Source organism: Astatotilapia calliptera, chromosome 20 (assembly GCF_964374335.1).
Source record: "Astatotilapia calliptera chromosome 20, fAstCal68.1, whole genome shotgun sequence".
In the NCBI taxonomy this organism is placed as follows: Eukaryota; Metazoa; Chordata; class Actinopteri; order Cichliformes; family Cichlidae; genus Astatotilapia; species Astatotilapia calliptera.
Window position 1 is genome coordinate 12,630,333 of NC_137441.1, and position 15,839 is coordinate 12,646,171.

At 38.6% G+C, this 15,839-nt stretch overlaps 1 protein-coding gene across 1 annotated transcript; it reads right to left on the minus strand.

Annotated features, from left to right (window-relative positions):
* Positions 1 to 1,754: 1,754 nt before the first annotated feature.
* On the minus strand, positions 1,755 to 14,312 carry LOC145422982 (dysbindin-like). The gene is made up of 4 exons (XM_080295014.1): positions 13,850 to 14,312; positions 5,655 to 5,804; positions 5,351 to 5,500; positions 1,755 to 3,740 (listed from the first exon to the last, which is right to left on the minus strand). Exons 1-4 carry the CDS (start codon positions 13,890 to 13,892, stop codon positions 3,445 to 3,447), a joined length of 639 nt encoding a protein of 212 aa, XP_080151140.1. The 5' UTR covers positions 13,893 to 14,312; the 3' UTR covers positions 1,755 to 3,444.
* Between the last annotated feature and the right edge of the window lie 1,527 nt (positions 14,313 to 15,839).

Below are 15,839 nucleotides of genomic sequence, written 5' to 3' on the forward strand. Positions count from 1 at the left end.
AAGAACCTGGCCTGACCTTGTCAGTTAGAAAATAGTTACACAAGACAATGCACAAATAATAAATATAAACACACAAAACCGTTTTAAGTGTTAGTCAGTGTCAGTTTAGTGAATGAAAGGTGTGGAAACAGGTATATTTGCAGCTGGTTTTATTATATATGTATTTGTAGGAGATTCCTTTTTTGAGCTCAACGTTTCAGAAGGAGGCTTTGTAAATGAAGCACACACAAAAAGGGGTTTACTAAGGTTTGCAGCGGACATTTTGCCACAAAGAAGCATGTCTTACTTTGTACCTGATGTGGTTTTGATAGATGATAAGTAAGTGTTTATTTATTTGGAATGGGAGGAGGAGATGTAAGTGCGTAACTGGCAAAGATGGATGGAGGCTATGGCTTCAGTGCCAATAATTTGGCTCTGCCCTGTAACTCTTCATTGAGTCCTCACCCTGCATATTCAGAGCCAAGCCTAGCATATCCGTGCTCTTCAGTAAGTAGTGTCCCGATGAAGCAGACCAGAACCTACCTGAACTGAACGGTGTAAGAGAAAGGAAGGGAATCCCCTCAGCCTCACATAGTCTCACACAGCCTGTAGAAAAAACATGCACATGGCACAGTAGTGATATCTTCATTAACATATGGATAAGCTGAGAATTAATGGTAAATGTTATATTTTCTTCAAGACAACATAAAAGTCAGCTATTACAGACAATTTAAGGTTTATACCGTGGAATAGTTTGTAATAACGCAACTCCTCTCTTAGTTTATCAGGAGAAGATCCAGATGATTTACACAGAGGACAGCAGTCCCCAGCACCTTTTAAAAAAAGAATAGTTATCCTTGTATCAAAAACGTTGATTTACCTTCAGCATCTTCTTGTATATATGATTTGTCTGTATTTCTTTTGGCGTGCTTTTATGCATTCATTTTGTTAGTATGTTACTCTCGCCAAATTTGGTCTATTCATTTTTGGCTGTCTTCGTTACTGGATCACCCACAGAACTCTCCACTCCCATTTGTGAAACTCAAACTAGCAGCAATTTGCCCTGCTTTGTAAGTGTGGCTCCTTAAACTCTGGGCAGGAGTTAAGAATTTTCCCTAAAAGTGTGTGACGTCTGTAAAAGCTGGTTGAAATGGGCTGGAATGAGCTTATTATATTATATTATTATAGCCAGTATTGGAAATCAGAACCTGACTAACAATGTAGTGGGTAGAGGGTGTTTTATTCTTATACATTAAAATACGTCATTTAGGTTGGTGGTGCATTGAAGGCCCGCCATAGCAGTGCTGTTGTTAGTCTACTTAAAACCCACAGGGTATTACACAGAAAACATGAGCAATGGATGGAGTCGACAAAAGTAGTCAGAATGTGGTTAATAGTGAAGGATTGACTGTGATTCCCACAAGCTATGTGGTTTACAGCTACATGTTATAGTGTGTTGCTTTTAAGCAGTTCAGCAAAAACGCTGCTTGTCACGATGATGGGCAAAACAAAGAAGCCACAGATAGCAGTTGCTTCTATGAAAGGTGATCCAAAACAAATTTGTCAAACTGGTTGAACTAGAAAGCTAGCTGCTGGGCACTAAAGCAGCCAGTATATTATGGAACTATATATCTTTGTGAGTTGCCATTAAAATTTTTTACATGTAGTGAGGTTACTTCTCTTGCAGTCTATTTATTAATGCAATGCTGGAACATCAGAAACAACAATGAAGCAAAATCCGCAAAATCTGAAGCAAATGAAAATACTTCCAACTGTTCCAACTATTATTTTTATTTTTATTTTGCAATAAGATGCACACATCATAGGAACACTGTATAAAGGTTGATTTGGAAGTAGTCACAGGGCCGAGCTGGGGAATGCACGAAACTTTTGGCATCTGCGTAGACACACATTAAACACTGAGCATTCACACACAAACTGCGTTCACCTGAGTCACTGCCACTCCTTCTAGCTATAAATATGCAATGTCCAAAAAACACGTCAAATGGAGAACAGGTGCCACCTGCATAGTTCAGTAATGCAACACTAGTAGTACTGAAAACATATGAAGTTGTCACAAGAACAAAACACCATGCATTTGTAAATACAATATTTCCATTCATGATTCTGTAGTTTCCACATGCATAAAGCAATAATTTATAAAATCTTAAAGAAATATAGGTTTTGGCAGAAGGAGGAGGGTATTCACTGTGACTCGTTTTGGTGACTCATTTCTAATATTCTTCTTTTTATCTTTCCATCACAACGAGGAGAGTTCCCTGACTTTTATTGTGTATTTTCCACTTTGAACTCTGTATAGGCACATCACCCTTCGAGCCAGATGCTGGCAGATTGAACACTTGCACAAAGGCATTCTCACACTTAGGACAAAGAAGTCACAGATAATGGACTAAACAGCTCATTCTAACTTTTCTTCTTTTATATCGATCACTGAGGTCTCAAGGTTAAAAGTGGAGCTTCACTTAGAAAAATGTTTTCACTTACTTGTTTTCACTTTAACTTTTATCTTTCTGTGCTGGATAAAGACTTTGTCCTTTCTAGACTCTCAGAATTACTTTCTCTTTCTTGAGAGGAAGAACTGAAGACAGTGACGTGTTGTTTTAGCCTTGCTTAAATGTGTACACATATACATAGCAGACATAAAGTTAAACATAAATGCACCCTTCTGGAAGTCTAAAGTTAAGAATTGAGCTGTATTATGCAGCTTTTGCATTTGCATTAAAAGTCTTTCCAGCACAAGTTATTTAGGTCATGAGATCTTGGTTTCATAGTCACGGCCATTTGAAATGAGTCACACATTCAGGAAGGTGTTCATAGAGAAGTCTGATAACTTGCATGATGGGAATAGTATCTGTTGCACTATAATTGCCAATTAAGAGGGAAAATATGATCCAAGGTGCCCAGAATTTTTACGTTTCAGTGTGAAACGTAAGGAAGCTTTATATTATTACTACAGATCTCTTGAATTTCCTTTTTTAATGTATGCAAGCCATATATAAAGATTTGTTTGCTCAGCAAATGCAATTTCAGTTCAGTTTTGTTCCTCACACGGCTGCTTGGAACCTGTAGTTTCAAGAATGGGGAGGAGGGAAAATTCCCTCCGGCAGTAAGAGGTGTATAGCTTCAACTTTAAGCCATTTCCTTTCAACCAAAACAAGTTACTGCATGAGCATGGAATGTCCCATATGGAAATTTGCATACAAGCGCTATTAGTGACACAGCCCCTAAAAATTTCAGTTAGTAATTAATTAATTAGGTATGCCACAGTTATTTGGGTGTACACTAAATTTCAACTGAAAGTTCTGGATAAGTACACTTTCAAAAAACATTGAACTTTGCCACTGGGCCAGCCATGCTGGGGTTTGCATCCATGTGGAGGAAATTCAATTACATAAAAAGAGAAAGAGACACAGAGAGCGATTTTTGCTCCTAAGTGATTCAAATTTAGGCTTTATCATGATTAGTCGGATGGTATCTTTCCTCAGCTTCTTCGTCGTCTGATTCTTCATCCCTAGTTTGGGGCGCAGAGGTCAGCAGCAGAGTGTCTGCATGGACTTCTTCATCATCCGACTGGATCACAGGTGTGTCCACGCCACTCGCGCTGCTATCACTGGAAGCAGACGATGTAGACGAAATGCGAGACTGCGAGCTACGGAACGGCTCATTTTGTCGTTTCAGAGATGCACACTCCCTGTAGACAACCTCGGCATCTTCATCGTCTTCATCGTCTTCCTCACCCTCTGCAATTAAAGTCTGTTAGAATATGTTGGTACCTGTCACCATGTTTAAAGTCTGAACAGGGTTTGATCAGGTTCACCCAAATGCCCCTTAATGTCATATAAAGCCTTTAACTTTTGACCCAAACTGCCCTGCAGTGTTATTGTTATTCAAGTGAGTTTTGTCCAGAGAAGTAACCAAAAATGTCAGTACACCTAAATATTAGAATATATGAATCAAGACAGTATTTCAGCACAGCACTGTCTCATTGTTTGACAAAATATAAAAACAAAACAAAAACATTTTTGTAACAAAATGTCCTATTTTGAAAACAACATTTCTTTCATAAAAAAAATGTTAAAAAAAATTCATCACCAAATGTACACAGATCTTGAAAGGGCCAGAGTAAGTGGTGTGCTTAAAAAATGTCTGCATGGGAAATCTATGTACAAGAATAGCTTTTGAATAGTATAGTGCAACCTTTAGGACCCAAAGAGCCATTTGGACCCGGTTCCCATGTAAAAGAAAACACTGGGAGCCGCAAATACTTTTTGACATCTAAAATGAAGATAACACTGTATATATTGTTTTTTACCTTTATGCTTTGTGTGAACAACTAAGGTGTGTTGCTTATGAAATCCATGAAGTGCTACAGACAAAATTACATTTTATTTATGTAATTAACACATTTTGAACTCTTAAAGAAATATAACAAAAGGAAAGACACCCAGCTGAACTAAAATGATCCAGCAAACAAAACCCTTATATCACCTTTGGGCTTTTGGAGCCTTGGCCTGACTTTTAAAAAAATAATTTAAAAAAAGCACTATGCTGCTGAAAAAAGAAAAATAGATATTTGCAAAATTCTTCCTAAATATGTATTTTACCTGGTTAATGTGTGTGGCGGGGTGTGGTCTGCAGCGCCGCTGCAGGGGAGGTGGACGCACCTGAGCAGCACCCGCAATCACGCCTCGCCGCCTTAAAGTCTGTGCCATCTATGCTGTTGTTGGTACGTGTCGGGCTGTGAGCTGAAAAGCTACAGCCGGCTGTATGCGTACAGCAACCGTGTGTGAAAAGTGGTCAATAAAGAGATGCTGAAAAGCATGTTCATGCAAACATCGTCGGGTCTGCCGTGGTACAATGAGACTTCTGCTCCTGAACCTCTGAACAGCAGGACTGTAAGCTGTCATCTGTGAGGCGTGAGCGGTGTTTGTTTTTAACATAGTTCACGGTGGAGAATAGCTGCTGACATAACGTGGATCCGAAGAGCCATAATTGGCCTACCTGGGGTTGAAAGTCTCGATAAATGCACGGCGTTTCGGCAGGTACACCGGCCTCCGCGAGTGTGACGCTTATTTTGAGCAATGAAAAAATAATAGAATATAATTTTATTTTTATATTTCAATATCACAATAATCTTCCAATTTAGAACTACAGTACAAGTTAAAAAAAAGAACTAACATAAATAAAATACACTTCAGCTAAATACTTGTTTATTACTAATTTATTTTCCCAAACCACGCAGAGCCGCACTATAAGGACTAAAGAGCCACATGCGGCTCCGGAGCCGCAGGTTGCAGACCCCTGGTATAGTGGCAGCAGATTAATTGTGCCCGAGAGGCAAACGGTGCACCTGGAAGTGGAGACGCCAGAGCTCCCTCATCTGCTTCTGAGCCTGAGTTGAGGAACACATCAAGGGCTTCATGATCCGATACATCCATCAGGTCCATCTGCTCAAGGGTGTCCACATTCACCTCCATCGAAGAGATACTACCCATGGGGGCTGCATGAACAGGATATAACTCACACATTATCATGCTCATATCTATCTATCTGTCTATATATAATATATCTATATATATATATATATATATATACATAATATATATACATACATACATACATATTAGATAGGGATTAGATAGATTATCACTCACGCTTCCTATGGTCAATCTGCAGTTGGGCAGTAGGTAAGTCATTATCCATGTCATGCTGGTAGACTTCTTCAAAAAAGCGCCGTCTCTCTTTTAGTTTTAGGTGTTGAGCAGAGTCATTGTTTAACAGCTTCTGAGTCTTGTCTGTCTCAGCTGATCAAGAAAAGAGAGAAAAAGACAAGAAAGCACATTAAAGCACTGGCTTTACATTCCTTTCAATGTAGCGCTGTGTTATACTAATAACTAGGAACACAAGGTGTCTCTTTTCTAGGGTACAAAATGTGGGTTTCTTTTCTTGATACATAAAGGCTCTAGAAGGGCAGCTCTTCTGAGTGCAACATAATCTGTTAGTCAGATAAACATAACAACATCCTCGCCCAGTAGTAGTGGAGTAGTTTCATAAATCAACCTAAAAATGTACTTATAACCTTATATTTTGATTCATTCTGTTCGGCCTTTAGATGGAGTTAGGTTTAAACAGCTTTTTCATGAAAGTTGGCGAACAGGAGAAAGGTCAAGGGATCACGTCACCTCACATTCCGTTTCATTGTCTGCATCTTTAGAAACGTGTAGCCACCCATTCCTTGGTAGTTGAGGTGTGTTATATACCTCATATGAGCTGCAGTACAGGATTAATTTTTCTAATGCTCGCCTCATAAAATCAATAAAGAAATAAAGGGACAACAAAAGTTTCTTTTCATTTTTTTTGTTCTCTTGAATTCAAACTCATACCATGAAACAGATGACAAATTATTTCCAGAAATGCGAGTGTAGCCTACTGGTCAGACTGGTAAATAATAATACGTTTCTTTTAATGGTAAATAATAACTGTGCAATCGTCATGCAAATAGAAACAAGTGTTATGTTGTTTCTGGATTGATTCAGCTGTGCTTTTTTTTTTAAAGTTTTGTCAGTAACTTTCACATTGTCCTTTAAGGCTGTGTGAAAGTCATTGGATTTGTGGTGTAGTTCACACCTAGCTATCATGCCAAGAGCTGAGTAATAACAAAATTCTGTAAATTTTCATTAAATATGGAAGGACGCAGGACAACAAACACAGCTCAAAAATGTATCTCTGACAGCACTCAAAATTGTGTTAGTCTAGTCACAAATTTTGTGTCTGATACGTTTAATGAGTAACTAAAAAGAATGGATCGTTTGCTATTTGGAAGGGCGGTGATTCAATCCCTTGTACCTTCAGTCTATGTGATTTTCAGTAGCTTGGACAAGATACTGAAAGTTGTTTCGCATACATACATTGTGCGTGTGTGTGTTTAAGTATTAGACAAAATGTTTAAAGGCATAAAATGAAAGTGTTGTATGAGGCTTGTAGGAGAAGGTGCTTTGAATACTCAGCTGGAGTAGAAAAACACTATAAGTAGCAGTCAATTTACCAATGTTTTCTTGCAGTTACACGAAATCAGTATCCTACTTTAAGCCCCCATTCACTTCTTAACGTTACACTACTTTGTACTAACAGTGAAACACACTGATATGGAGAGTCTCTATTGAGAAATTGTCATTTTTGCTTTTCCATACTTTATTCTTTCCTCTTCTTCTTTCTTTATTGCTCTCTTTCCATGTTTGTTTCACTCAGCTCTTATGTAACTTTACCTAACGCAAAGAAATGATGATGCTGGTCTGACCTCTAGTGTTCACAGTCAGACTCGCATATAGTTGGTGAATCGGTTCAGTGAAGTCTGCTGAAGATTTTAGGGAAATGGAGCTATTTTTAAACTATTATTATGAAAAATAAGAGAGTATTTGTCCTCAGTTCTGCCACATGCATTGTCCTCTACTGGGTCGACAGGCTGTGATTGTGTAATTGTGCTACATCTTCCTCAGCAAACACAGGGCCTCTTTCCCCCCCAGGCACCCTTAGCTGACACTTTGAGTCATGTCATCATTGTTTTGGGGATATGTGTACATGCATGTATGTGTAAATCTGAAAGTGTCAGCATGTTCACATGACTGAGTGCTTATGCATTTATGCTATTTAGTTTGTATTCTGTCACTCAGTGAACTCAACATGCTTTTGATGTCAGCACATGAAGAGAAGTATTTACTTTTCTACACTGAGCATTAATGTTCTCCTGCCTGAAAACAAAGACAACAGCCCATTTGTGTCACCCTGGGTTCTCCTTAATTTCTTTCTCTCTCCAGAGACCTTGTTAGTCTGCCGGGTACTTTTTTCTTCCCTGGAAGATTGTGTCCACTGTCATCCATGAGTGATAACCCAATATTCTGTCATTCAATTGGTCTGAGAAGGAAGTTCTGTCCCTTTGCCTGCCCCTTTAAGCAGTTGGTGGGAAGACAGTCATTGGAAAAAAGTGTACTGTGTTTTTAAGCATATACCAGTGCCAGACCATAGATGTAATAAATGAACATGTCAGTACTACACTAGCTTAAAAATACAAATATACTCAAACCATCTGACAAACTCAACTGTTCAAAGATTTAAAAAAACAAACACTTGAGACTCACTTGAAGAATGACTTTCATGTTAAAACGGGCAATGTCAGAGATATAATTAACATGTATATATGTTAAACAAACCATAAAGTGGTTGCTGGATTTTGCTGCCAGTTGTTAGGTGAAGTGGATCACAGAAAAGGGCTTCACCAACAGCTTTCTTGTAATTAATTTGGTCACTATCAGATTGCTGTGATCACCCATTTAGTATGGAAAAAATGCTAACTTCTTTACAAACACTACTACTGGCTGAATGTCAGTAAAGCTTGAAAAAATGTTGACTTTTAAAGCAGAAGTTGGGTCTCACTGCTGCAGACATCACTTTTACTTTGAGTCTCACTTCAAAGTAAAAGTGAGTCTCCATTTTGGATTTTTGTTCACACTGCTTGGAGTATCACTCCTACTCGGAGGGCAGCTGGTGTGTGTTTGCAGGTTACCCTGCGTCTTCCATGCAAACGACCAAAGCAATTGCACTTTCACCTAACGACTACCACCATCCGCCTGCAGCCTATGGCCAGCTAGATGGCAAATACACATTTTTTCATTGCGACTAGTTGTTTTCGGGGTTGCTGACAAGTCAAGTCAAGGACTGTGTGATTGGGGCCTTAGCTGATGATTTAGCACTCCAACCCCTCTGATCATTTCTAACTCCAAAAAATCTATATGTTGACACACATAAAGCAAAAGCGAAGGCCTTCCTGCCAATAGTGCAGTGATTACATCTGTTTTTCATATAGAGTTGCTAAAGCTTTAAATGACATAGCTTTATTAGACTACACTCCAAAACAAAGTTGTTCAAATCAACAGTGAAATGCAGGAGAAATAGGATGAAACTTAATATGATCTTTGACTAAATAATGATGGAAATGCAAACTACTAAAATCACCCTTCCACCATCTTGCCACCTGCCAGTGTCCATGAATATTTTAGAGGAATCATTTGGCAACAGTGAAATTATTGATACAAATTAAGTACTTACTTACTTAATAATGATGAAACTTGACCATGATTAAACTGAACAGCTTACATAAAGTTTCGTTTTGCCCCTTGGTCATATGGAAGTCTCTTTCTCTCTCTGTATCTCTGTGACTCTCTCTTGCCTTCGTCCTCTTTGTCTGTTTATCTAAAAATCATATTGCATTACTAGTTGAGTTGACCAATGGACATGTCCAACCCACACACAGTCTCAGCCGCATGTCCCCATCTGTCTGCCCTGACGTGGGAGAGAAACATATATGTAAAAAACTGACTCATTCAGATAACCTTTGGGTTTCCTGCCACACTGCTGTGGAAGACGTGTAGGAGGTATCCATGCAAACTGGCTAAGGTTACATTACTACCAGGCAGAGGTCATAGCTTCTAGAGGGAAATCTTATGCTTTTGACAGGGATTATTATTGTTATTAAATCCCTTATTTAAACAGGTTGTCACTGAGATCAAGATATGTTTTTCTTGAGAAACCAGTGAACAAAAGACAAACTAAAGAGTAGACTGACTTGTAGACATGCAGACAGATGATACAAACACACATTGTATACACATGTATACATTACACAAATATACAGTAACTTTCAGGGACTCCTATGTACTAATGAAGAGGACCTAACCTGTTGTTTGGTGTTTTCTAGTCAGCATAATGACATCATACTATATCATGCATGATTCCAGATTTTATAGATATAAATTAGATGTTGTATTGATAATACCATCATCTGTGATGGTATGATAGTGCAGAATGGAATTACTACCTTGCATATCTAGAACAACAACATCAGGGCATGTACAGGTTTTAGAGCAACATGTCCTCGCATCCAGACAATGTCTTTTTCAGGGAGGGCCTTGCATATTTTAGCAAGACAGTACATTAAAGTAGCAGATGCTGCATGGTGGTAAACATGGCCCTGTCACAAATTCTGTGAGACATGTTGCTGCAATTAAATTCAAAGTGATTTACTTTTTTTTTTTCTTGAAATAGTAAACTTTCTCAGTTTAAGCATAGATATGTTTTCTATATTCTGTTATGACCAAAGTGGAGTTGTGAGATTTTCAAATCATTTTCTGTTTTTATTTGGAATTGGGGGTTGAATAAGCGTTACAGCTAATGATAAAATCTCTTTTGACCTGACATTGCAAGTACTGTGTGTAAATGAAATTAAAGACCAGAGTTAAGCTGGAAAGAGAGCCCTATAGATAAACACCAGACAATTTTCAAGACTGATAAAATAGTCGTAAATGGTGGAACACATCCATTTCTGTTCACACTCTTATATAAATGTATGCAGCAAAATACAGGTCACATAGAAAGCGCTTACTAAAGGTGGGTCAGCAAAGAGAAAGCAGATGATGTGTGAGTTTTACTTTGTTTTGGAAATGCAGGCCTCAGGACAGGAAGCTTATTAACAATACAGAAGAAAATAAAATCGAGAGAGTAAACGAAAGGAAAAATACAAGGCTACAAATATGTGGGTTCCAAATTGATTTATCATATTTATTGCAAGTGTTACTGTGTGTTAAAACACAGTGATATAGTTACAGTCACTGATTGAACCAGAAGAAATACTTATGTATAACTGCTGTGTGCAAGAACCACCTTCCATCTCAAACTCATTCTGCTGATGATTATCCTGGAGCTGTAAATGTGCTGTTATCCATAGTGCTGTATAATAAGATCCATTAATTAGAAATTGACTCCCAATTAGAGGTAAGTAGGTGGTACGCTAATAAGCTAGATATGGTATCTTTTGAATTTCACATCAAACCAGAAAAACACATTACATAATGCACTTTTGCTCCGGTGCTTTTGATTTTGTGCTGTGCAACCAATGCTTCTTTATATTTTGCTAGGAAAATGAAAATAGCAATTTATTGAAGTATGTGCAAACTATTAAATTAAACCATTTCAATATAAATGCAGTATATAAGACAAAGCACAGCCTAAACTATCTTGCAAGCTTTCTTGTAATTTATTTAAGTAGTCTCCAGGAATACTGCTGGCATTCAAGGATATGCTGGAGAGATCATGTCTCTCGGCTGGCCTGAAATGCCTTGGTGTTCCCCCGGACAAGCTGGAGGAGGTGGCAAGGGAGAGGGAGGTTTTGATTTTTCTGCTTAGGCTGCATAGGCTGCTTCCCCTGCGACCCGGCCACGGATAAGTGGAAGAAAATGGGTGCATGAATAGATGGATGGATGGGATCCCACGATGCTTGTGATCTCTTACATGACGTGTTCCCATCCCCTACCCTGACCCCTCCAGAAATCCTTTCTTGATCTCAACCCACATCATATATACTTAGATCTTACTGTTACATAATACTTGTACCATCCTCATCTGCACACCCTACACTGGACTCCTACTGCATGAGGACTTAGTTCAATGGTTTGATTGCAGTGTATATTAATGTGTGCAGCCAGAAAAAGAGAATGAAAGAAAGTTTTTCAAAGGAGGTTTTTCAAAGAAAGCTGATTGTTGTTCTGCATCCTGAATCTGCTGTGCATTATCCCTGGTTTAAAGTAACTGTAGTGTCAGTGATTTGAGGATAAAGAGCTTTTTAGGTCTGCTTAACTCAGCTACACCTCTTTCTGACAAATACAAAGGATGCAGTGCCACCATGCATGTTTGATGCTTTTGTTATCTGACATTGCATAGAAATAATAGAGTTTGCATTAATATGGAAAGTTTTCCTTCTTCTTATTCTTATCTACATTCCACATTCTTTTTCTTTAAAACATTTCTGTACATGCATTGATGTTGATCCGTTCTCCAGTGAACACAAAAGGTATTGGTGATGTGTGAGTTTCTGAGCTTGAGGATATATATGAATTCCAGGGCCAGAGGTGACAATTAAGCTGAAGCACATGATTTTCTTTTCTTCCTTTTGATCCTCTAATCACCGGGGCATGATGCAGTGTCCCCTTCAGCTGTTCTGCTTCTGATAAACTGCAATGCTTGGCTTTTATTATTGGATATAAGTGTCTTTTCTGTGATAACAACATTCATCTTTCAATATATGAATATGTGTTATTGTAATGGTGCAGCTGTATATCAAGAGTTCTCTGCCACTGCACTAGGCGCTGGAAACAAATGTTCCTATTGAACTGGAGAGTCACATGGTGTAACATGTAATCCCCTTGTGGCAAGTGGAAAGAAATCCCATGATCATCTTTCCATTTTCAGTGAATAGAGATTGGGCGCTTATGTGCGTAAGAGAGCTGATACAGCAGTCACACTGCATGACCAATAACGTGTGACAGCCCATCCATCTTAAACCCTATCCTTTCTCTCCTACATCTCCTAATTCCCCCCCGGAGACCCCCATCTAACAGCAGTATACAGCTTCATAATTTTTAGAAATTACTACTAGTATTTACCGAGCCAACCACTCCTTTCTCCTGGCTTTGTAGCAACAGTAGTCCATCAAGCATAAATCATTTATGAGTGAGGTCACTGCACCACAACAGCCACCTCCCCCGATGTGGTTCCTCACTCCTTTCGCTGCCCACACTCACATATCCATTAAACACACAGCCATGTGGCAGATAGTAAATCAAGACTGGTCATTTAAAGTATGCTCTTACTATAACACCCAGCACCACCATTATACTAGCCTATGTTATACTACAAGAGACACAGCCTGAAGCCTAGATTCAAGAGTACTTAACAGTACATTAAACTACAGTTTAATACATATGTGGCATCACTCTTTTATTTATTACTTAACACTTTTTAATGCTTCTTAATACTTTATTAGTTATCTCTCATCTCAAACTCCTATGGTAAGATTAAATGTAAACCTCCTCTGACCACCCACTCTCTATATGTCTGATCAAATTTTCTGTTCCCAGGCTGTTCCCATTCCCAAAACCATTAAAGCACTTCACTCACAGCTGAAAACAAAGATGACCTCCAGCCATGCCATATTTAGGCCAGTCTAAACAGTGCTTTTATCGGACATACATTTCTATTAATCTTCCTGTGTACAGTACTGCCCATACACAACCCCACAGACAAAGACATTATTAAAGAGCACATTAATATAGCACATTACTCTGTGGACACTTTAACATTTCACTGGTTCAATTATAAATCTGACTGTGTTTCCCCAGAAAGTAAATCAGAGTCAGCAGATCTTTCCTGTTACTATAAGAAGAAACTCTAAGAACTAGTTCTTATCCTTTCACTGTGATTAAACAACATCAGCATTACTCATGTTGTACTTCTGTCCAGCTCATTTAGCAGGAAGGAAAAGTCGGATCATATAAACTGATAAATGAATCATGGGTAATAATTTATTACCAGATTTCAGTAACAGTCTTTAAATAAAGTTAACATAACATGCATGTCATACCTACTGTCTACCTACAAAGTAGAGTGTATGTTGTTTTGCTGTCTTATAAAAGAGCTTAATGATGCTAAATGAAAGATGTCATGTGAAGGAGATGTCAAATATATTTTGAGGCTCTGGATGTTGGGTTGTGAGTCATGTAAGGCTGTTGCACTAGGAGGAAATTAGAAATCTCAGTTGTATATTAAGACTTTCACTGCCTGGAATATTCTGAAATGTGCTCTTGAAAGCAATTTGTTAAATTACCCTCGTAAACTGAAAAAGAGCTACAATACTAAAGCTACTCTGCAGAGTAATTTCCAGTGTGGGTCATAAAGTTATGCACTGCAGGTCTGTTTACGGCTTTGTTTTTCTAACTACATTTCTGTTAACTCATTTACTTACATGCCTGACGTTTTTTGAGGTTAGTTGACCCAGCAGACGACATGGTTCGATGGTGTGGGACTGGTTGAAGAGCCTTTAAAAGCCTTTGAAGGTGTTGAATTTGTCTTGTCCCCTCCTGTCAAGGCTCCAGGACAGAATGCTGGTGTGTTTGTAGAGGATGGTCATCTATCCATTACATCTCCTGGCTTTGGTACGGGCGTTATTAAAGATGTAACATTCACATTATCTCCCTTTGCTCTTTTCTGTCTTTTCTTCTGCTCTGCCTTTCCTGCTGTGCTCGCTGACTCTTCCTCTCCCCTCCCTTTCTGATCGCCTTTGCTGTTTTTTCTAGGTTTTCCCTCTCACTGCTTCACACTTTCATCTTGGCTGCCTCTCGGTGTCTCGCACGCACACACGCAGTCTTGCTCATTCTGTCAGACAAGCTCAGTTGTGTTGTAGGGTGGCGTGTGTGTGTGTGTGTGTGTGTGTGTGTGGCTTGAAGGGGTTGATAGTGGGCTAGAGCACTATGGCCTGTACCAACTGCTTATGAGGGGGGTCATCAGGACATCTGGATTAGGAGGAGTATAGTCGTTTTACATAACACTGAGGAGTGTACCAAATATAAAAGCCTCCAATTTCAGTTATCCTTGATAAACATACGTTTTTATTATTTGCAAAATTAACACAGTTTTGTTTTGGAAGTGAACTCAAATAAGAAAACCATATGAGAAAAAAACCCATGACTGACTCCATCATGTTCTCACAGGGTGAAAAAGCTGGCAAAAGTCAAAATATCAAGGTAACATTAGTCAATGGATTTCTGACTTATCTCACCTTGTGACAGATGTGTGTTCTGCTTCCAGTAAAGAAAACAAAATAGTGCTTTTTCAACCACAGTACCACCTTCTGGCATTAAGGAAGTGCAGTCAGACATGGCAAAATGCAAGGTGTGACTAATTTGTCTGCTGGGAGATTATTCTTTTACATCGTTGCTTTAGAAACGATTTGTCCCTGAGTATGTTATATCTGCTTCTGTTTCTGTTAGTGTGACATTTTAAGTTTGATAAATTGTAGTTCAACCCAAGTAATTCAAATTTGGTCAAGTGTGGAGTGATGGCATTTTCTTCTACGTTCATTTACAAACATTTGGACTGTATAATAAATGGGAACACTTAAATACTTATGTAAACATACTATTAAAAAAACAAAAAGAGGATAATCAGTTATGTGAAGCTTCAATAAACTAAAAAAAAGTTATGCTCTGCTTTTATTGGAAAAGTTCATAGTGTGCGATATCTACTTACAGTAGCTTTGAAAATGGAAACCCGTTGCAAGGACAGAACATTGTTGACTTTTCAGGAGTTCTGGCAACTTAACTTACCTTTTTGCCTAACTTGAATATTCCTTTGAGGTTAACAGTAAAATGAAAGCTTCAGTGGCATGCATTTTTACCTTCAGAAACACAGAGGTTTCTGTTGTCATGTACAGAATGAAAAGGTCATTAAAAAGACACACGTTACCTAAAATACTTGTTTAAAAGCACACATTCACACTTCATACGTGGGAGATGGAGTTACCAGGCACTTAGGATCATTGCAGGTCCTCACTCTCCCTTTCTCAGTACGAGTCTTCAAACATTCAGTTGCATCACACTTCAGCTGCAACTAATGCCATGGAAAACAGTGCAGACTTTGTAAGGAGAAGAACAATAAGATACGACCGATCATCTAGTTTTTCTATGAAATCTGAGGTTCTCAGTATATTCTTAAAGTTGCACAGCTCAACAGACAATCTGTTTAGATTTATAACTGAAGGCACTCCAACTCAGCAGTGTCCTGTACAGCCTGACTTTGGGGACTTACAGTAACTCTTATGGTGGCTGATGTTTCTAAAAAGAGAAAGATTTTGCTCTCAACATATAAACCCTTATCCACTTAGAGTATGTTAGCCTACTTCTCAACAACTCACAATCCCTCATTTGTGAGTTAATATTGGCACCTGCAGGTGAAGA

What these genes read in the sequence shown, in the direction of transcription:
- LOC145422982 (XM_080295014.1), bottom strand. Translation starts at nt 13,892, where the DNA reads ATGTCGTCTGCTGGGTCAACTAACCTCAAAAAACGTCAGGCAT. An exon ending in CCTCAAAAAACGTCAGGCAT is followed by an intron (nt 5,805 to 13,849) that starts GTAAGTAAATGA and finishes TTTCTTGATCAG; the next exon opens with CTGAGACAGACAAGACTCAG. An exon ending in GCAGATTGACCATAGGAAGC is followed by an intron (nt 5,501 to 5,654) that starts GTGAGTGATAAT and finishes CTGTTCATGCAG; the next exon opens with CCCCCATGGGTAGTATCTCT.